The 22,424-nt window shown below is 42.9% G+C and overlaps 1 protein-coding gene across 1 annotated transcript; it reads right to left on the bottom strand.

Moving 5' to 3' along the window:
- Nucleotides 1-4,483: 4,483 nt before the first annotated feature.
- LOC118562826 (secretory phospholipase A2 receptor-like) lies at nt 4,484-13,158 on the bottom strand. The gene is made up of 3 exons (XM_036135698.1): nt 12,957-13,158; nt 12,472-12,797; nt 4,484-4,672 (listed from the first exon to the last, which is right to left on the bottom strand). Exons 1-3 carry the CDS (start codon nt 13,156-13,158, stop codon nt 4,484-4,486), a joined length of 717 nt encoding a protein of 238 aa, XP_035991591.1.
- Between the last annotated feature and the right edge of the window lie 9,266 nt (nt 13,159-22,424).

The raw sequence follows: 22,424 nt of genomic DNA, 5'->3' as shown, positions 1-22,424 counted from the left end.
ATACCATTGCTAAATCATATGTACTATTATTTAAGCTGACATGTGTAAAGTGAAACCTGAAAAAAGAAAGTGAAAGAACATAAATAAATAAATAAATTACAGGCTTTCTGTATATAAGTGAACACTTAATATCTGGAACCCTGCACCTGTGGGAGTATGTGAGAGTGCACTAGTTTAGGTGAAAATTATCCAGAAGGAAATAGCTCAATAGTGGTTGTGGAGAACCAAAGGCCCGCCTTCCCCGAGCTCAGAGGCAGGAGTCAGAGGACCCATAACCCCGGACTGCCAAAGAGGCCCCCAAAGCAGGGCGCCCAGGAGGGGCCGACACAGGATATCTGCACCCCCCCCCCCCCCCAAGGAAAGAGGAGAGACGACCCCGATGAAATCCCCTAGCCACCGCAATGCCGACACCCACAAGAGCCGCAGGGACGAGCCCGTGGGCTCCGCCGGCAGCTAGCCCCGCTGAAGTGGTCCCGGCCATGGGCCCTGGGGGCCAGAGGCCCCAGGGGCACCCCTGTGGCGGGTGCCCCGGCCGCCCCCCGGGGGGCCAGGCCCTGCGAAGCAGCTGCCGGGAATGGGCCGGCACACACCCGGGAGCCCGCCCCAAACCCGAGGCCCACCAATGCGCCAGAGGGCCAAGGCGCCTGCCAGCACAGCGGAGGAGGGCAGAATGCAGGGGGGATGGGCTCCGCACCTAGCAGAGACTTGAGATGTTCTTGGGAGAGGGAGCGGACCGGACCCATACCTGGAAGAAAAAAAAAAAAACAAAACTCTTTCACACCTCCCTCCCTAGTGTCCCACTCACCACACACAGATTTACAAAAAAGAAAAGAAGAAGAAAAAAAAAAGGACGCTGTACACCAATTTTTTTTGTTTTTAATTTCTTTCCTCCTTTGATACTATGTTAAAACTTCTTTATCATTATTTTAACTGGAAAGAAATGCATGAAGGTGAAATTATTTATTACTATTGCATTGATTTGGGGAAAAAACATGAAATTTAGAGATTTTTTATTCCCTTAGATAACAGGCGGAGTAAAAAATATGAAATGCAATATTCCTATGCAAACCAAGCAGGGTGAAACAAAGGTGGATGTTTTTCATTTTAAGAGGAATCTTTGCTTCCCTCTCATTTATGGGTAGACAGCTTCAATTCAGCTGCAGTAACATCCACCAGCAAATGCCACTACATTTGATATTTTCAGCAAAACGTCTGTACATTTAGGTATATCTGGAAGATATTTTTCTCAATAACGGTCCATCTACCTTGATGGCCTGTTATTCCCTATTTATCCAAAAATAGGGAAAACATGAAACAACCTTGAACCTTTCAAGGAGGAAAGTAATTCCCTGAAGGTCTGGAGGCATGGAGACACAATGGGGGACCCAGGACTAGCTGGTGGAACTACATGTCCCATCTGGCCTTGGAACACCTTGAGTTCCACCAGAATGAGCTGGAGGGTGTCGCCAGGAAGAGTGATGCTTGGGTTTATCCTTGTGGACCTGTTCACTCAGTGATAAGTGGAAGACAATTGATGGATGAAGAAGCAGTAACCAATATGAATACATGTCTTAAATAGCACAGATGAAGAGATCAAAGCAAGTCTCTGGGCTATACTTTTTTAACGATGCAGGCCGAGAAAACCCAAATGGAGCAACTTTATTTTTTTATTTTTTTAAATGGGTGCAAATTTAAGCTTACACATACTTTAATTCGGTATATTTCAATAAAATATCCTGAAACTGCCTTGTTTGGTAAAATAAATTCCCATTTATTCAAAGATTTGCTTATGTAGCTTCTTGCATCATTCAAATAAAGTGACATAGTGGCTGGAAAGTAGGCTTTAGTTAAGGTAACCTTTATTGTTCATGAAGAGCATTTTGCTGTACAGTCAGCAGTTACACAAAGGTGAAAAACATACAACAACCTCATCAAGAAAAATCTTTCAGCACAGAAATGGGTTGTCAGTGGAGTCCTCTCCTGCTGGAATATGTCAATCTGACGGTAACGGCAGTAAAGGCTTTCCTCAGTCCAACGCTTTTTCAGAATAGCGTTCTATATCTCTGTCCTAATGGCCAAAGGTGACATTCAGCTCAAAGTGGATGACCAGGGTCAGATATAATAATCTTAGCTTTCTTTAATGACTTAATATTACAGAGGTTACCAAGTCTCAATAAAGCAAGAATGAAACACTTTTATGACAAAAGGACTAAAATTAAAAGTTTGAAGTTTCCGACAAACGTTTACAGGCTGGTGTGTTTTCTTTTTAACCAATGACTCTACATTAGGGCTGAAGCTCAATTTGCCATCAATAAGTAAGTACAGGTTTGCATCAGCTCCACATGGAGGTGGCGCTTTTACTAGTCAGTGCCCTTTTGTTTCATCTTATCCACATTTGTGTCTAAAAAGGAAGCCTTGCTCCATTTGAAAAAGTTATTTATTACCAGGCCATGTTCTGTGTTTTCACTACTCAATGCGACACAATGACAGAATGACAGAATCCTCTGAAAACGTCATTTGTGTATTAGACAAATAAAGCATCCCGGGAGATTTATGTAAAAAAAAAAAGGGCTCATAAAAAGCACCTTTTACTCTGACTCTAACTGTTAGAAATATGTGTATGTAATAATTTTCTTTTTATTTAGTTACAGGGATTTAGTCTGCTTAAAAAGCTGGCTTACAGGAATGTTCTATTGCTTTAACTTCACACAGGGAGAACAGATGCTTCTCCCAGACGAGGAATGTCTTGCTGTATATGTTAATCCTATCTTTGTATGTCAAACCCCATGTTGTAAACCCCCCGTGTCCCTTCTTTTTGTCAAGGTTTAAGTTGTCTGGCTTCTGATTATTTTGCAGTTGACCCAGCTCTCCCTCCCTCAGCCATCAGTCACACCTGTCTGGACTCTAATTAGTCTTCATTCCCGTCACCTGTCAGGCTCCCTTTATAAGCTCACCCCAGTCTGTTCCTGGTTGCCTGGTCGTCTGCAATCTCCACCTGCAACCTCCACTCACTCCACGCCTGTTACTGCCTTCCTGTTGGAACTCCTGTCACCCCAGTGCTTCACTACTTTTGTTTTCTCCAGTCAGCCTGCTCCTGCAAATCATCAACTCCAGCCTGGTAACCGACTCTGGTTTTCACCTTCCACTACTCCTTCTTGCAATAAACTCTCAAGATCAGCTCTGTGTTTGTGTGCTCTGTCCGGGTTCATGAAGACACATCATGACACTTTTGTGTTTTAACCCCCATGTTGTGAACTCCTGAATCCACCTGTCCCCTCCTTGATGTCCAACAATAAAGGAGAAAGACAGAGGCGGCTTGAGGCAGATGAGCCAGACTTTCAGGGAGCGCTGTTCTCCATCTGACCCGTCTGCCACCGCTCTGAAGAGAAGTCTAAACTTGTGTATGTTTGGTTTTCATTCCAGGATATTTAAGAGGTTATAAAACTTAACCCTATCACAAACAACCATGAAATAAAAGAGTTGATATTTTAAAAACTAAACCTATGGGCCAAAATATGAGGTTAGATACAATTGAAAGATGAACAAAAACCAAGAAAAAGTAATCTGACCAGATGTTTAAAAGCTAAGTTTAAAAGTGTCCTTGTTGCATTATCTACTCTTCTCTTAGACCTCTAAGGAAACTGGAGAGGGTCAGGTCTGTCCTGGACTTCATGCAACCTCATCGGCTTTATTAATTTCTTTAATGTCTTCATGACTAAAGATGTCAAAGCTACTGGCCTAAAATCATTAAATTTTGGATAAATGTTGTACAATTAACTCCTTCAACCGTCGGGACCAGGACTTTTCTGTTCTTTGACTCCACCAAAGAGCTTCGATACTATGTCCTTGTCAAAGGTAAAAGAATGTTGTGGCATTTTCAAACCAGGATCTCTTAAAACAGACCTCATTAAAATTATGAATGTTAATGCGTATATAAAAAAACCCAAAAAACATTCAAATCCTTGGAGAGTTTTAAATCAGATTGGCATTTATGTGCAACAAAAGGCAACAGGACAGTAAACATTTCGCTAAAATTACAGCCCCCTAGTTATACCTTCTAATATAGGCATTTCGTTTTAACTGTAAACCAATAAAAAAACCTTTCAGAGCTACGTTTTACTAGCTCTAAATTATTGTAATAGGCATCAAGTTTGAGGTCAGTCGTGAGATTAAATTTGCTCTGTGAAGAACCGAGAAGATGATGAGGTCAACAAATCTATTTGACACTAAACCGTCTGCATAGTCATCTCTCATTTGTGAAAAAACTCCAAATTGCTGTTTCTTACACACACAAACAGTGCTACAACAACCAAAATAAAGAAGACTATGCAACAAAATGTGCAAAAACATTCATGTGCATCCCAACTAAGTAATCCGTCACATAAGTAGACGTGTTAGCTCAGAGCTATCTCATGCTGAACCTATTTAAAACGCATAAATCTAAAAAGAAAAACATCAAAATGTAGAACCTCTCTGGCTAATTCTACACCCAGAAACAGAGAAAGTTTTTCTTCTGTGAACAGTCTCTCGTCTTTATTCTGCCCGTATCATGTTTAGAAAGGGCCCCACAGTACTGCTGTGGGGCGGGGCAGGAGGGCAGGTCAGTGTGCCTCATATCTGCTCCGTTCACCCACAGCCATTCACCAGCCAGGAAACTCAGGCTTGTCCACACCTACAGGACCAGACAACAAGAGATTTATCAATGCATTACTCAAAGTCTTTAAATATACACACAGTCACTTGAATAAATAACAATATATTTTAATGTCACAACTGCAAACTTCAACGTCTTTTGTTTAAGGTGATAAACAAACATAATGTAGTGCATCACAGTCACAAGGAAGCATCAAAGGCAATAAATGTGCATATAATAATGCTAATAATAGTCATTTCTGCTGCCATTTAGATTTTTCAATATTAAAATAAAACAAAGTAAGAACTATGAACAGCATGATCAAAAACTAATTTAAACACTGCAAAATCTTTTTGAAGGGGAATGGTTTTTCATCATTTCTTTAATAAATCAGCACCCATATTCACAGAGATTGTCCGAGTCCTCTCCCATCTTAGCCTAAAAATTCTTATCCAGGAGTCTGAGCTTAAGAGTGATTCAAATGCAGCTGAAAGCGACTCTTAGGAGATGACAAATTTTAATCTTTGTGAGGAGGTGTGGTTGACACAGATGCGCTTCTAGTGACCAATGGAGAGAAATTAACTGGTTAGACTAGATTAAGAAATGTCTCATGATGATGAAACGTAGCAAAATGAATTTTCACACAGCATAACATTGTTTTAACGCACCTTATTTACATCCTCATCCTTATTTTGATTTGCTTATTTATTTCTACTTGAATGTAATTTTATTACTTTATTTATTTTTTTGTTATTTAAGTTTTTATTGAATTTTTACACAAACAAAACAAAAGAAAACTTAACTAAAGACTAAACATGACAACAAAACTACCACACATATACATTAAAATAGAATTTATATATAAAATGTACAAAATCAAATCAGAAATATAAAATTTAAAAAGGCTCTAACTTCTTCAGTAGGCTCTAAACACTCCCAGACCAGAGGGTCTGGATTCTTCCATATACAAAGAATTACTCTAACAGCGAGAACAAAGCAAGTTAGGACTGCCCACATATCATGAATAAATGTGCCTTCGTAATTGTTACATTTCCAACACATTTTATTCTGAAGGATGTCCTTGTTGAAAAGTCTTGTTGGCGTAAAACAGAATTGATGAATGATCTTATAATGAGTGAGCTTTCCTCTTGCCTCTCCTGTGAACCATCCCTTAGAGAAATTATTGTATGTTAAGAATCCTAATCTATGTCCACATTCAGATCGCGCTGCTATACAAGTCTAAGACTCTCACTGTTATCATACATTGCTCTAGATGCCATTTTATAAAACATAGAAGCTGTTTTGAGGTAGTTTGAGGTAAGTCTGTACCACAATGACTTGTTCAGATATTTCCTTTAGTATCTCACTCAAAACATTTATATAATATTTCCAAAAGTCAGATTTATCTCTCAGTTTAAACTGTGTTTTGAGATCCAGAAAGGTTTTAACTGTTTTAATGCTCAACATGATCCACAAGACTTGCAATAACCCTCAGCAGCCAGTTAGCCCTTTTCCTTCCACTTTTATAGTCAGATTCTTCCAAAGTGATGAATATACCTGCTCATCTGGGTTCAACTCCCACCAGCTGCCACTCTGGGTCCCTGAGCAAGACCCTTAACCCCAGATTGGTCCCTGGGCATCGCACAATGGCAGCCGACTGCTCCCCAAGGGGATGGGTTAAATGCGGAGAACAAATTTCATTGGAATGTACGATAATGATGATGATTATTATTATTATTATTATTATTATTATATTATTATTATTATTATTATTATTATTATTATTATTATTATTATTATTATTATTAAAAGGGGAGATTCTTATCAATTTATGAAACTTAGTCCAAACATTTTTTGAGTGCTGTGAGATAGGATTACGCTTCCAGTCTTTACACAGGATATTTTTTGTGACAGAACATCACATGGACTGAAGGGGGCGGTATTGTCTTGTTCAATAGTTACCCACTGCACATCTATACACCCCTTTTAGCAGTGATTCAAGTTTGTTCATCTCAAAGGCCCTGTTGAACAGTTTCACATATGGTAATGGCAGCCCAGCATCCTTTCTTGTTCTATACAACTTCTGTAATTTTATCCTTAGCTTTTTATCCCACAGATAATCTGTTATCGTTTGATTGTATTACCCAAATACTATAACCGTGTTGAAAGTCACTTAGAATTACCTGCACTAACCATAACAGGTTGGCATAAACTCAGCCATAGTCTATGATTTCTGGTAGTTTACCTTACAGCCTAATATTATAAAAAAAAACAGTCGACTTTCTCAAGAACAACCTGGGTAGAGGCCACAGGATACTAAATATTATCGTCACAACAAGAAAATAGTTTAGGTTCATTACCACCTGCCACAACCCCTTTAATATTTGTCTCCTTTTGTATTAAAACAGCTAATGGCTTGATGGATAAAATTAATAAAATAGGGAAAATTGGATCTCCTTGCTTGGTGCCTCTAAAGAGTCTGAAAAATGGTGAGATTATGCCATTTGTGACCAAGGCTGTACATGGTCTTGCATACATTATTTTAATGACTCTATCAAAATGCCTTCACATCAAGGGAGAAGGCAGCGACTGGTATGTCTTTCTCATAATGTTTCCAAAATAAGTAACCTGCAAATATTATCAAAAGAGCAAAGAGCAAAATACATTTAACAAAACCAACCTGATCAGAATGAATAAGGCTAGGTAAAACTTTTTCCAGCCTCATAGCAAAAAGTTTTTTGTGAGAATCTTACAATCTACATTTATTTCAAAAGTTGCTGGGATCCAATTTGTTCTTATCTTTTATAAGGGCTTCATTAAAAGTTTCAGGTAGACATCCCAGTGACACTGCCACATTGTAAAATTCTGTTAGAATAGGGGCCAAAATGTCTAAATTATGTATATAATATTATATTGAGAATCCATCAACTCCTGGAGACTTCTCCGCTTTTTTGGACTGAATTGCAGACCTAACCTCTGCATCCGTTATTACCGCAACTATTGCTCCAGCCTGGTGTGAAGATCTGAGCCAAAAATTAGACAAATTTTTGTACATCGATTGCTGTGTGTGAAGACTAAAGGTTTAAGTAGAACCTTTGAAATCAATGATTAAGTTCTCGTATTATATCTTGTTAATTTCTAATCGTCAGAATTACACAGACGAATTGCAGACTTGTCTTAATAAAAAGTCAGAATAGTTCATGGCCAACTTAATTATAGGTAATGAAAGTCACACATTTGTTTGTCACAACCCTATTTGAAAGCTTTAAAGGAAAATCACTTCCATTTGAGTCTGTGGTAGCAGCAAGTGGAAATGATCCTTAAACAAACAGCTGTCATGTTTTGTTATTGAAACCGAACACAACCACAACAGAGTTAAGTTTTAACAGTTTATTAAAACTTGTGGATAGTGGAGGAAGAACCAAGAGTCTGTACTGAGCTTACGCAGGAGGATGGTGAAGGCAGGAACTGGCAAGCAGGTTGGAACCAGAGCATGGAGGCAGCAGAACCAGAAGCACAGCAGAATGGAGACTTGGAACCAGGCTGGGCCAGCAGCACGACAGAATGGAGACTTGGAACCAGGTAGGACTCACAGTACGACAGAATGGAGACTTGGAACCAGGTAGGACTCGCAGTACGACAGAATGGAGACTTGGAACCAGGCTGGGCCAGCAGCACGACAGAATGGAGACTTGGAACCAGGTAGGACTCACAGTACGACAGAATGGAGACTTGGAACCAGGTAGGACTCACAGTATGACAGAATGGAGACTTGGAACCAGGCTGGGCCAGCAGCATGACAGAATGGAGACTTGGAACCAGATTGGACTCACAGCACGACAGAATGGAGGAACTATGGACTGGACGAGACTGGATGAGGTGAGCAGCAGAAACAGAGGTAAGCAGGGAAACAGAACGAACCGACGAGGAATGACAGACTGCAGAGAGCTTAAATAGTGAGGCTGACAGGTGTGCTGAATACTGGCTAATTAGTAGCTGACAGGTGTGGATGATTACTGAACTGGAGACTGAAGCAGTATGGAAGGTGGCAAGTGTCTTGAGTCTATGCCTGGTGCAGCAGACAGGCTGAATCATGACAGCACCCCCCCCCCCCTTAAGGCCTGCTTCCAGACGGCCAAACAAAAACAGACAACAAAAGAAAATGACTCACCCAGGGTGGGCGGAGGGAGGCACTGAACGGTGGGCAAGAGTCATATAAACAAAAAACGACCCATTCAGGGTGGGCGGAGAGAGGTACTGGACGGTGGGAACCAAAAAAAAATCCAAAAAACAGAAGAAACCAAAACACAAATCTACCCCAACGAGGAGAACAAAAGACAGTCTGGTTAGGCACTAGATGCCCAGGAGGAGGGACCTCTGGTGGGCGACCTCGGCGGCGGAGCAGCAGAGTCTGAAACGGGTGTCGCGGTGGGCGACCCCGACGAGGCAGAGTCAGACGTGGGCATCGCAGTGGGCGACCCCGATGTGGCAGAGCTAGATGCGGGCGTCGCGGTGGGCGACCCCGATGTGGCAGAGCTAGACGCGGGCGTCGCGGTGGATGACCTCGGTGGCGGAGCAGCAGAGTCTGAAACGGGTGTCGCGGTGGGCGACCCGACGAGGCAAAGTCAGATACGGGCGTCGCGGTGGGCGACTCCGACGAGTCAGAGCTAGATGCGGGCGTCGCGGTGGGCGACCCCGGCACCGAAGTAGCAAAGTCTGAAGTGGCCAGCGGTGGAAAAGTACCCTAGAAGACAAGCGGCTATCGACTAAGGGCGAAGCAGGGCCACAGGACACAGGTGTTCCAGGACTACAGGCAACGGAGGTCGCAGGACTAGAGGTTACAGGGGTCACAGGACTAGAGGCTACAGAGGTCACAAGACTAGAGGCTACAGAGGTCATAAGACTAGAGGCTACAGACGTCACAAGACTAGAGACTACAGAGGTCACAGGACTAGAGACTACGAAGGTCACATGACTAGAGGCTACAGAGGCCACGGGGCTACAGACTACAGAGGCCATGGGGCTACAGGCTACAGAGACCACGGGGCTCCAAGTGACAGAGACCACAGGGCTCCAAGCGACAGAGACCACAGGGCTCCAAGTGACAGAGACCATGGGGCTACAAGTGACAGAGACCACAGGGCTACAGGCTTCAAGAGACCCCGGGCTACAGGCTTCAGGAGACCCCGGGCTACAGGCTACAGGAGGCCCCGGGCTACAGGCTACAGGAAACGCCGAGCTACAGGTTACAGGAAACGTCTGGCTACAGGTTTCAGGAAACGTCTGGCTACAGGTTACAGGAAACGCCTGGCTACAGGTTACAGGAAACGCCTGGCTACAGGCCACAGGAAACGCCTGGCTACAGGCCACAGGAAACGCCTGGCTACAGGAAACGCCTGGCTACAGGCCACAGGAAACGCCTGGCTACTGGCTACAGGAAACGCCTGGCTACTGGCTACAGGAAACGCCTGGCTACTGGCTACAGGAAACGCCTGGCTACTGGCTACAGGAAACGCCTGGCTACAGGCTACAGAAGGCAGCGGACCCCCCAGGGTCCCAGCATCTCTGATAGGCGGTGGACCCTCCTGGGTCCCCGCAACGTTGACAGGCAGTGGACCCGCCTGGGTCCCCGCATCTTTGACAGGCAGTGGACCCGCCTGGGTCCCCGCATCTTTGACAGGCAGAGGACCCACCTGGGTCCCCGCATCGACGGTGGACGGTGGACCCGCCTGGGTCACCCTGTCGGACACCGAAATGGCGTGCTCAGCACCCGCGTCGGATGCCGGGCTGGCGTGCTCTGTACCCGCGTCGGACGCCGGCCTGGTGTGCTCAGCACCCGCGTCGGACGCCGGGCTGGCGTGCTCTGTATCCGCGTCGGACGCCGGGCTGGCGTGCTCTGTACCCGCGTCGGACGCCGGGCTGGCGTGCTCTGCACCCGCGTCGGACGCCGGGCTGGCGTGCTCTGCACCCGCGTCGGACGCTGGACTGGCGTGCTCTGCACCCGCGTCGGACGCCGGGCTGGGAACTGGGTCCTGGGCTGTGGGCTGAGCAGGTTCAGAGTCCTTGGCTGCGGTCTGAGCAGGAACAGAAACTTTGGCTGTGGTTGAACAGGAACAGAGTCTTTGGCTGCGAGCTGAGCAGGATCTGGGTCTTTGGCTGTGAGCTGAGCAGGATCTGGGTCTTTGGCTGCAGCGGCAGCGTCTGGCTGGGCATAGAGAGGGGTCCTGTGCCGGCGGACTCGGCTTCTGCGCCGGGAGCAACCCGGCGGCGGGGTTGAGGTTTCCATCAACGATGAGGCAACAGAAGCTGAGGCAGAGACTACGGCGGGCTTAGCAGCAGCAGCGGTCATATCAGCAGATGTAGCAGGAGCAACTGACGTGGAGGAGACAGAGGCAGCAGCGCTGGGAGCAGCAGCTAAAGGCTTCACCCGAGGAGCCAGCTGAGTGTCGTGGAGGTGGTGACAGAGACAATGGGGAACGAGACGGCTTCTGCTCTGGCTCGCTGGGGCAGCCGCAACGCCGTCGGACTGACTCACCAGGGACGTGGAGGTGACGTCAGCTCCAAGCGGAGGGATCACAGCTGTGCCAACCAGCTTAGCCTCAGGTTGAGCAGTGGGTGTGTTCCGGCATTGACGAGCCTGGCGTCTCCGTCGAGAGGAGCCGGGCGGCGAGAGAGTGGCTGCTGCTAGTGATGAGGTTGTGGGGGCAGCATCGGCAGGAACTACAGCGTCGGCAGGAACCGTAGCAGCGGCAGGAGCGAGATGAGCTGAGGCTGGATCCGTGGCGGAAGCTCAGGCGGACTCGGCAGCGGCAATGGTGCAAGTGGCAGAAGTGGAGGAGGCAGCAGCGGCGGAGAACGAGGGTCTGGGAGGAGGCGTCCTGCGGAGGAGTTGAGCAACGGCAGCCTTGTTGTTCCACTCGAGCTCCTCCATCAGCCGCGTCTCTTCAAAAAGAGGAAGGAGCTCGGCTTGACTTGTCCACAGCTTGTGTATCTGAGCGATCGCGCCTACCCGCCTCCACGGTGGGCTGAGCGTTGCGAGGTTCTCCAAAACAAGCCCGGGACTGGGCTCTCGAGCAACAGCGCAGCGGAGCAACTTTCCTCTCGCCAGCTCCTGCATGGAGGCTCTGTGTGGGGTTCAGGTTCACGTGGTTGGTTCGTTCTGTCATGTTTTGTTATTGAACCCGAACACAACCACAACAGAGTTAAGTTTTAACAGTTTATTAAAATTTGTGGATAGCGGAGGAAGAACCAAGAGTCTGTACTGAGCTTAAGCAGGAGGATGGTGAAGGCAGGAACTGGCAAGCAGGTTGGAACCAGAGCATGGAGGCAGCAGAACCAGAAGCACAGAAGAATGGAGACTTGGAACCAGGCTGGGCCAGCAGCACGACAGAATGGAGACTTGGAACCAGGTAGGACTCACAGTACGACAGAATGGAGACTTGGAACCAGGCTGGGCCAGCAGCACGACAGAATGGAGACTTGGAACCAGGTTGGACTCACAGCACGACAGAATGGAGGAACTATGGACTGGACAAGACTGGATGAGATGAGCAGCAGAAACAGAGGTAAGCAGGGAAACAGAACGGACCGACGAGGAATGACAGACTGCAGAGAGCTTAAATAGTGAGGCTGACAGGTGTGCTGAATACTGGCTAATTAGTAGCTGACAGGTGTGGATGATTACTGAACTGGAGACTAGAGCAGTATGGAAGGTGGCAAGTGTCTTGAGTCTGTGCATGGTGCAGCAGACAGGCTGAATCATGACAACAGCTCCTTTAAGTGGCGTTCTAACATGGTCCTGATTTTTTCTTATTCACTGCCCTGCTATATTAGCCCACCTCGTCTGTGTCAGCCTCCATGACCTTGTTCATCATGTAGACGTGCTCCTCTCCTGGCTGCAGGCTGATTAGATCGAAGCGAAGGTTACTGTTTGTGGATGACCGGAGTCCTCTGCAGTATTCCAGCGCCTCCTCCCAGCTCTTTTCCTTCTTCACCAGGAACACGTTGTCGGAGACGCAGAGGAATGGAGAGTAGGCAGAGCAGTTTTGGACAGCCATTTCTTTCCTTTCAGAGGAGATGGAGACACAATCACCTTCGCTACTCGGCTCCTTAGATTTCCACTTCTTATATTCTGAGTGGCCTGCGCTCCAGTTCCATGATCCACCTGCAGAACAGATGTGGGGGAGTTCAGACACCTTTGTACTGAAAAGAAGGCCAAAACATGTCATCTTCTTTTTATGTATTTCAGTACAGTATTATTGTCATTCTGATTGACTGATTGATTTTAGAGAAAGCATTCCAAGTTGCAGCGCTGAGTCTTTACCATCTCTGTGGAGACCAATCCAGACGGGAAAGTCCTCCTCGTTTACAGTGGTGTACAGATCTGAGCTCTCAATGTTTGCTAAATCTTTGTCGTTGTCCTGACAGTACTGCTGAGCCTCAGACCACTTCTTTGCTTTGGGTATGAAAGTATACTTAGTCTTATCGTCTTTGCAGATGAAGTAGTGATAACTTCCACAATCCATGCCATAAATTCTTCCAAGACAAACATAAAGGAACAAGAAATACCACATTTCATTTGTTTGACACCAAGCAATTGCTCTTATGATTAACATAGTTTTACTCATATAAGATTGATAACTAATACTTGCTGTAATGTTTTAAACTCAGTGTTTACATTTTATATCTTAGGATAATAAAATGTACTTAAAAATATTTAAAATAAATATATATTTTACATTTAATAAACTCACTGCTAATGAATCTGTTTCCTACCTGTTGATTAGTGGAATATCATGTCTAGTGCCGGGCGCCAGCCACCTAGAACGATGTGGAAAAACAAAGAGAAGCCATAAATTATTAGTGCATCTGTTCAATACAGACAAAATAAAATCATCCACTTCAGGTGTTTCCAAACCAGTTTATTTCTCTGTGCTAACTTTTTTTGGGGTATTTCGTTAAGAGTCTTATTGTAACTTTTGTTCTACTTTTTTTAGCTGTCCTTTTTGGGTTTTGGTTCAGTTCTTTCTGTGTTTAATAGTGACCTATTGGTTACACCTGGTTCTCATCCCAGCAGTTCAGCTCTCAGCTCTCTCACGTCTTTGCCAGATATTTTTAGTTTAATGCGCATCATCTTTACCTACTCTTCTTCTGCTGGTTACCCCACATTCAGGTCATCACTGCTTCCTTGGTAAAGTGCTTTTGTTATACAAGTGGCTACCACCATGAACCACCCTCTTGGCTCCATCTCCATCAACACAAAACAGCTTCACACACATCAGCAAAGCTGTCAAATCTACTTTTGGGCCTTTAATTTTGCATTTGAATGATTCTTGTAGGGAGGATGGTAATAAAAAGACTTCAATAATTTAAAAGGACGAGTTGCATAAGTTTGAAAATAATTTCTTTTGCACACCAGGTCAAAATGAAACACGTGGTGGCCAAGATACTGATTACTGATGTTAAAGAAACAAAAGCCACATCCAGGGCTGATGGCTGACAGACATGTAGAATTAATAAATCACTTTGGTATCTGTTTAACAACATGAACTAGACAGAAAGATTACTAAAAGCAAAACAAAATGCCCCAATCTAAAGAAATTCAAGAACAGATGTGAAACAAAGTCCCTGATAACTATCAGTCTGCAAAAGTTTACAAAGCCGGGGCTTTGGGGCTCCAGGGAACCACAATGAGAACCATTATCCATAAATGGTGAAAACATGAAACAAAGATGTACTTGTAATAATAATTTCAGTCTAAACCTTCTCTGCATACAAAAGCTGATTAACAATAGACTAATACTTCAAAAAGGTCTCGTTACCTTTGGCTGTAGTAATTGTGGTAGCTGACCGCAGCACATTCTGGATTGTAGGGGAGGTTTTGGCTTTCCAAAAGGCTCTGATACTTTTTCCCTCCATCAGACAAGAGAATATCATCCCACCCAAAGCTGGTACTCTGCAGGCCGATCCAGGCGTAATATGGGCTCAAGTTGAAACGTTGTGCATCTTTCTCTGAGTAGATGGTGGCCAAGTCGGTGTAGTATCTTTTGGGAGAAAAAATGTAAACTTGCAAGTAACAGATTTATTTTGTTGTTTTAGTTTTGCTGATGGTAAATTCTGAGGTAAAACCATGAGGAGGAGATAAATTGACATGTTCAAAGCAAGAAAGACGCTTAGGACCTATTTCATCAGGCTGCACACATCACAAGGAATTAAAAAAACATGCTTCCACCTGCAGTTCAATCAAACCTCTCATTGTTTTCACCATTTTCTCTTGACTGAGGTGCATAACCCGAAGTCAACACCTAATTGTGGAAAACTGAGAAATTTGTTTATTAGCTGGTTTATTTGAATTAGACATAAACTGAAAGCAAAATTTTTCAGCACTAACTTTAGCCAAAAAGAATAAAAATTCATTTGTGTTTTGACGTGTCATTGCTCCACACTTATTTAATGTTTTTCATCTTCTTGGTGGATTTTAAACCTTCTGTATAACTTTAGTAGTTCAGTTATCTGATATTTTGTGCAGATGCTTGATAGGAAGTAGCTGATATGCACGTACAATGTTATATGTAAAGTTTTTTTTAATCATTTTTCAAATATCACCAGGACTAATATCATTATTTAAATATCACCAGGAATTGTAGCTGTCTTCTTGAATTTACTTCTCAGTGCTCATTTGAGGTTTTTTTCTGACAAAAACAATGTTGCATTCACACATTGATGAACAAAAGGCTAGCTGTACAGATACACAATAATAAAAAGAAAACCCACCGTTTGCAAAACTGTCGTGCATCCTCCCAGCTCGCTGGATATGAGTGGTATTTGTAATATCTAATCAGCGCTGGTCTTCGGCCAGATACAATGCTGGTGCTGGTGCTGAGGAGGAGGAGGACCCAGCATCCACAAAATCTCTTCATCATCTTGAATATATGTAGGTTTCTCTAAAAAATGACTTTAATAATGCAGATAAATTCAAACTGAGAAAACAAAGAGTTGCAATCATTAAATAAACCAATTACAACAATCCATCATAATTCATGATTACGTTAGGATGTGTTCTTGCCGTGATGGTTTATCCTTTCAGTAAAGGTTTGCTGCTGGCTGAGCTGCCAAAGTCCAACTGGATGCCTTGTTGCTTTTGGTTTTACGTTTTGAAAGATTTGTCTTGCAGACAACACTCATGGTCAACTTTTGGTCCAGGGTTATCGCTGCCTCATAGCAAAATTTGACTACAGGCAAATGAACAAAGAAATTACATAAAGAACTGGGTTGAAAAGTTAAATTATTTTTCTACAGAAATAAAAACAGCAAGAAAAAAAAGAGGGAATTTTAACAAACCACTCATTAAAAAGCCCTTACGAATGAACACAAATATTTCAAGTTTATATTTTATTTTACTATTTCAAATATTATTTCTTAAATCCAATAGAATATATATATGTATATATATATATATATATATATATATATATATATATATATATATATATATATATATATATATACACACACACACACACACGCACACACACATACATAACATTTGCATCAGTACTTTTACCCATTACTGAAAAGCCTGATTTATCACACCATTTCCATAAAGTGGAGCAACTGCAAAGACTCTTTAGCCACAAATCTGGTCAAATCCAGGCCTACAGCCTTCTGAAAATGTTCTACAAAGTGCACACTCTCTTCTTTCCAGAATTTTTTTTTAATTTTCGTGAGGTGGGCTGTGCTGATACGTCATGTCACACAAAGGATTGTGGGATTTGTTATAGCTCCTTACTGCTGGTATGGGACATTGTGAGGTTCCTATTCTAAAGGAGCTGTGAGAGGAAGCATACAGGCTCCTTTTCAGCACTCATGGCAACCACTGACGCACTTCCACTTTGGCTATAGAGTCCTTACCCACCAGAGGTATTAGGATGGAGCCTTGGTTATCAGGAACAGGTGATATCTGTGACAAATCATTATAAATATGCACAGCACTTCTTAAAATTTGTAGATATATTCTCAGTTAAGGGTTAAGCAAGTATTTTAACAAGATTGTGTATTTCTGAAACGGATGGTGCCGAAGACCTGCATATGCTGCGCAGGGCGGCCATTTCCCATGTGTGAAGATTAGTTGTGAGGTCATATGTGTACTCCAGGGCGAGCTGAGATGTTGCTGTGGAATGAAAGTGTTCATAAAATAATGTAACATTTCCACACATTAATGGTTCCTGTAAGTTTTGGATCTTTGCATTTTGCTGTGTACAGCCAGAGGCCACTGGCATATTTCTTTTGTTAGATTTTTTTTGCTGAGATAATTTTTTTTTTGTCATTGCTGTCTTGATTGGCAATAGAAAGACAACACATTTAGAACTCCTGTTGTGTCCTGTGATGTTGGATCTATTGCAGGCTAAACAAACATTGGTATTAGATATCTGACCATATCATTTCTGCTTTTAACTCATTGTGGAAACCCATATTGATAGCAATAAGCCTTGACCACCCGATCAGCTGAAAATGAGCCGGCTGCTGGGCAGTGCAGCAGCAGTGGATGTCCGAGCACTGTTAAATTTAAAATTGTGTCTTCATAGCTAACTTCTTGCCTTAAAACCTTTCTTCTAAAGTTGCTTTTATGTCGCAGAATGTGTAATATAGCCAACTTTATTCACTTTACCCCTCTCTGTCATTATTGTTTCCGTTTTCTTCACCCCACAAAGACACGTGGGATAGGCTGGGCCACGAAGGATACATCGGACCCAACCAGCCAGGGGACAAGAGGACGCATTTGTCCACTGCATTTGAAGAACCCTTTGAAAGACTCAAGAATTGGTTCAACCTTCATCAGAGCGTTGTGACGTAATCAGTCTGCAAATGCAGCCTCCAAATTGAGACATAACTTCTTGTCTTGATGTCTGTTGAGAGCCATCAAGCATTTGTCAGAAACCCCTCTAGAAATTAGTTTAACTGCTTGCAGTGCTATAAAAAGTATTTGGCCCTTCCATCCCTCTTTTAAGATAACTTTTCCCCATATTTAACTGTTCCAGATCTGTTAATAGCAGAGGTATTCTCAGTAAATAACAAAAGCAGTTTTCAAATAATTTCATTTATTAAAGAGAAGAAAACAGCAACAACTGGCATCCATCATCAGTAGTAACTGGTGATCAGTCTTCTACATTAAAAAAGAGGAATCTTGGTTTACTCTTCTCTGCGGGGAACCACAGTGGAAGGTTTTTGAACAAGAAAGTCTTATTTAAGGTCATGTAAAGGTATATCAATCAGGTTTAAGTCCAAGACCGGGCCGCTTTATAGGTTTAGTTTCTCTGCAGAAATGTCTGGACATGCTGGTGCGATGCAGATCATCGTCTCGCTGCATAAACTAAGTGCTTCTTGAGCTTAACATCATTAGCTGATGGGTGGACATCCTCCTCGTTCTGTTAAGACTAGAATTCATAATTTTCCTAATGCATTCAAAATGACTTTATAAACCCCTTTTCAGGCCAAAAAATGTCAATTACTTCCTTGTAATATGTTCCTGAATTGCTTTACAGGTTCTATTCGACTAATTGCTGGATCAAAGGGGTCTGGGTGTTTTCAGGCCTGGGTTTGGCTTTTGAAATGAAACCAAAGAAGGTGAATTCTAGTTACTGTGCGATACAATAAGCCATTTTACAAACAGAAGAAACCATAGATGTTCATTAAACACTAAATTACTGCACAAAGATGAATAAAACAGTTCACCAACTAAAATGAAACAGTTTTCTAAGCAGAAATGAATATTGCTTACACATAAAGTAAATTAAATATAACATAAGATATTTGGTACTGAGTACACTTAAATATCAGTTTTATTTCCATTAGAGAAAACTGATACTTTAAATATTCTAAAGACATTTAGGTAAACATTAACATTTCAAATATAATGTGGCCATAGTATCAGATGTTGGATTATTTTATTCAGGGTGTGTAGCTGTAACAGATGAAGTTTTTTCTCTCTGAACAGTCTCTAGCCTCCATGCCACCAGTGCTGTTCTTGGATAAGATCCCACAATGTTGACGTGGGGCGGGGCAGAGAGGCAGGTCGGTGTGCAGCATATCTGCTCCGTTCACCCACATCCACTCACCGGCCAGGAAACACAGGCCGGTCCACACCTATAGGAACAGCCAACCAATCAGACTCAAAAATGTGTAAAGTTGTTTTAAAGACTGGTTAATATGTAGAGCTAGCAGGTCCATTAGGCAATATAAGCAAATGATAAGACTGCCATGGTCTCCACAGGGTGGGCATGACCTTCAAAATCACTGTTAAAACTAGTTATTGCTTTAGATTTTGTATATAGCTATTGCACAGTGTAAATATAGCATATGTATAGAGTTATTGTGTGCAAACTGGGTGGTTATTTACATTCAATATTTGATGTTGATTGCTGAACGTATAACTTAATACCCTTACAGGAATTTTATTTTGTGGCAACAGTATATTTGTCAGACACAACACCAACACAATAAAAACAACACGATTACATTTTTTAGTAATCGTAATTAAACTGATGATCGAGGAGGCAGAATAAAAAATGCCTTCTAGGGCGCCGGATTGAGAAAAGCTGGCTCTGTCAAAGTGTCCATATTATTTTCTTTTGAGCTTGAAAACTTAAAATAGAGGAATTAAGTTAAAAAATAATAATTTCAGTAACTGAAAGTGATGACACTTAAAAACACCTTAAAGGGGCCTTGACAACAATTTTCATTTTTCTTAGGTTCTGTTGTGCACTGATGAGGCCGTGTTAATGTCAAAACTGAAAACTAAGCGACCTGCTCTGGGGCGGTCAGCTCAAATGCTTTGATCAAAAACGGTCAGATCAGAAAACGGGTTGTCTTTCTACGTCATTGATATTCTACAGTCAGAGCACACCATCAAGCCGACAACCTTCACCCCTCCTCTCCTCCCCCAGCTGATTCACTGGTTGACCTGAGAGGAGGTAGATGGAGCAGACGGCAGCGTCAGATCAGCCTGCCTCCATCGGCCCAAACAGGAGGCTGAGGCCTCAAACTAACTTAACAGTGGTTGCTAAAAAATGGGAGCAGGTATGCTGGCAGTGAGTTCTCTGCTGAGGTACCGCGGTTAAGAACTACATATTCCTGTGTTGCAGCGCAGCTAAGAGCTCACTACGGTACTGCTGTGGTTCTGGCACCCAGCTTCATAAGCAGCTGCTTTCGAGCTCCCCAGCCGCGCCGCGGTATATTGTGGCTTTGTGTTTTGGTCCCTCCAAGTTTAATCGCGCCACCACTTTAAAGGTTGTCAGACAGTTTAAAGCCTTTGGACCAAAGGCTTTAAACTGTCTGACAACCTATAACACAAACACTTCAACCAGTCATAAAACCATAATGGATTTGTTATGGAGTGTTGCGGGCGAGAATATAGATGTGAATGGACGGGGGAACTGGTGTGGTGTAGGGCGTTTTCCAAATATGGTTGTAGCCAATCAGAGTGAAGTCAACTTAGTAAGGCTGCATATAATTACCGCAACTAAGAAGGGACTTTTGGCCTGACAAAATAACATGGTTACATTATTTTTTTAATGAAATTCTTTGGGGAATTTACATATGCAGCAATATCAACTACACAATGATTATACAGTGATATCATGGGACCTTTGAGAACTGATACTCAAAGGTACTCATCAAGGTACAGATACTTGATGAGGAAATCTTAAGAAATCAGGACTGGCACAAGAGTTTCAAAAACTACAACATAATAATAATAATAATAATAATAATAATAATAATAATAATAATAATAATAATAATAATAATAATAATAATAATAATAATAATAATAATTGAACTTTATTGATCTCACATTGGAGAAATTCACTTCTGCATCTTAACCCGTCCCCTTGGGGAGCAGTGGGCTGCCACTGTGCGGTGCCTGGGGAGCAATTGGGGGTTAAGGGTCTTGCTCAGGGACCCAGAGTGGCAGCTAGTGCAAGTTGAACTCAGAACCTCTGGGACCAAAGCTCTGTGCTCTAACCACTAGGCCACCCCTCCCCCAACATATATTAGACAACTGAAGTTAAATGTTTTGAACCAAATTGCTCACTCATAGCAAATTTGCTGTTCAGCTCATAAAAGTCAGCTGCAGTTCCCTGTTAACCCTTATTATAATTCTGCTGTAAAATTATCTTTTATAAACCAACCTTTTCATATATGTAGTGGCAGTGGAAAGGAACCTATTTTTCTGTGGTTGGAACAAGAACTTGTTTTTTCAGCAAAGTGTCTTAAAAGATTAAATTATGCTTAAAAGTCATAAAAATACACATAAAATTAAAAGAGAAAGATAAACTTCTTCTCAAATGGTCTCTTAAATTCAAATTTGCTTCCATATATGGTTTCAGGTACAAAACTTGCTCTCTAAGAGCAGAGAACCCACCTCCTCAGTGTCTGCCTGCATGACCTTGTTCATAATGAGGTCCTGTTGGTCTTCAGGCTGCAGGCTGAGGAGATCGTAGCGGACATTGTTTGTGGATGAACGTAGGCCTCTGCAGTGTTCCAGCGCCTCCTCCCAGTTCTTGTTCTCCTTTACCAGGACCATATTGTCTGAGACACAGAGGAACGGTAGACGAGTATCACAGTTTTGAGAAGCCATCTTCTTTGATATTGAGTAGATCGACCCACAGTCGCCGCTGGTACTCGGCTCTCCTGTGAACCAGTTTCTAAATTTGGAGTCCCCCAAGCTCCAGCTCCATGCTGCTCCTATGAGACAGATGTGAAAAACGTATTTGCATTGCTCAGTTTAACAATCTTAGCAACAAATATTTTCATCTCTCAAAGGCTTTTTAGAACCATCTGAACTAAACTGGAGCTGAGGTCTGACTATCTGAACTTCAGGACATAATTCAAATCTGAATTGTGGTACAATATTGAGTTACCATTCCTCTGTAAATATTAAAACTCTTAGATGTTCTCATTATACCATGTTGTATCCATAATGTTTAAGGCATTTTATTGGGATTTAATGAGCGTGATTAAGACAAAACCAAGTTGGTGGAGCAGTCAGATGCAGCAGCCCAGGAACTCTAGCTTTTTTGACTGTCTTTGTGTTTTCACCTCTCCAAGCTTTGATCCAATATGGGAGAGAAGAGCTGTTGGATCTGAGATTCAGCTCTGGAGTCCACGGATCGTACCGACCACTGAAACTGGATTTTATTTATCCTGATCTGCAATGTACAAAAAAATACCCAAACTCCCAGCCCTCAGGGCCTAGGTGCAGGCTTACGTGCAAAAGGAAACGGTGAGGACGAAATGCCTGTGCATCCGGCTAAAAGCTAACCAATGTAAGTTCCCTCGCCAACAAACTCAACTAGACCTGGGTAAGAATAGCTGAATATAAGATGGACAGCTGTGCAACGATCTTTACAGAAACATAGTTGGATAGCAAAATTCCCAATGCCGCGGTGCAGCTAGCCAACCGTTATTTGTTCAGAGTGGATCAAAGGGATACCGCACAGAGGAGAAAAGGTGGGGGCCTAGCAATATCGTTCATATCTCCTGGTGCACAGATGCAAAGTTGATCGGAACCTTCTGCTCCCCTGATCTGGAATATCTAGCTGTTAAGTGCAGATCATTTAAACTTGTTAGAGAGATCAACTGTTACAATTGTATAATTGTAATTTCGGCTGGATGTTATACATCCAGCCGAAAGCTACTGCTGGGCTAGCTCTGGAAGAACTCTATAACTTTGTTACAGGCCAAATTAACAGTAATCCAGAAGCCGCTATGATCCTTGCTGGGGACTTTAACC

This window comes from Fundulus heteroclitus, chromosome 4, assembly GCF_011125445.2.
Source record: "Fundulus heteroclitus isolate FHET01 chromosome 4, MU-UCD_Fhet_4.1, whole genome shotgun sequence".
NCBI classification, from domain to species: Eukaryota; Metazoa; Chordata; class Actinopteri; order Cyprinodontiformes; family Fundulidae; genus Fundulus; species Fundulus heteroclitus.
The sequence above is the reverse complement of the archived record's forward strand: the minus strand, read 5'-3'. Positions and strand labels throughout refer to the sequence as shown.

What these genes read in the sequence shown, in the direction of transcription:
- LOC118562826 (XM_036135698.1), bottom strand. Translation starts at nt 13,158, where the DNA reads ATGGATTGTGGAAGTTATCACTACTTCATCTGCAAAGACGATAAGACT. An exon ending in GATTGGTCTCCACAGAGATG is followed by an intron (nt 12,798 to 12,956) that starts GTAAAGACTCAG and finishes TCTGTTCTGCAG; the next exon opens with GTGGATCATGGAACTGGAGC. An exon ending in TGGAGGCTGACACAGACGAG is followed by an intron (nt 4,673 to 12,471) that starts GTGGGCTAATAT and finishes CTGGTCCTGTAG; the next exon opens with GTGTGGACAAGCCTGAGTTT.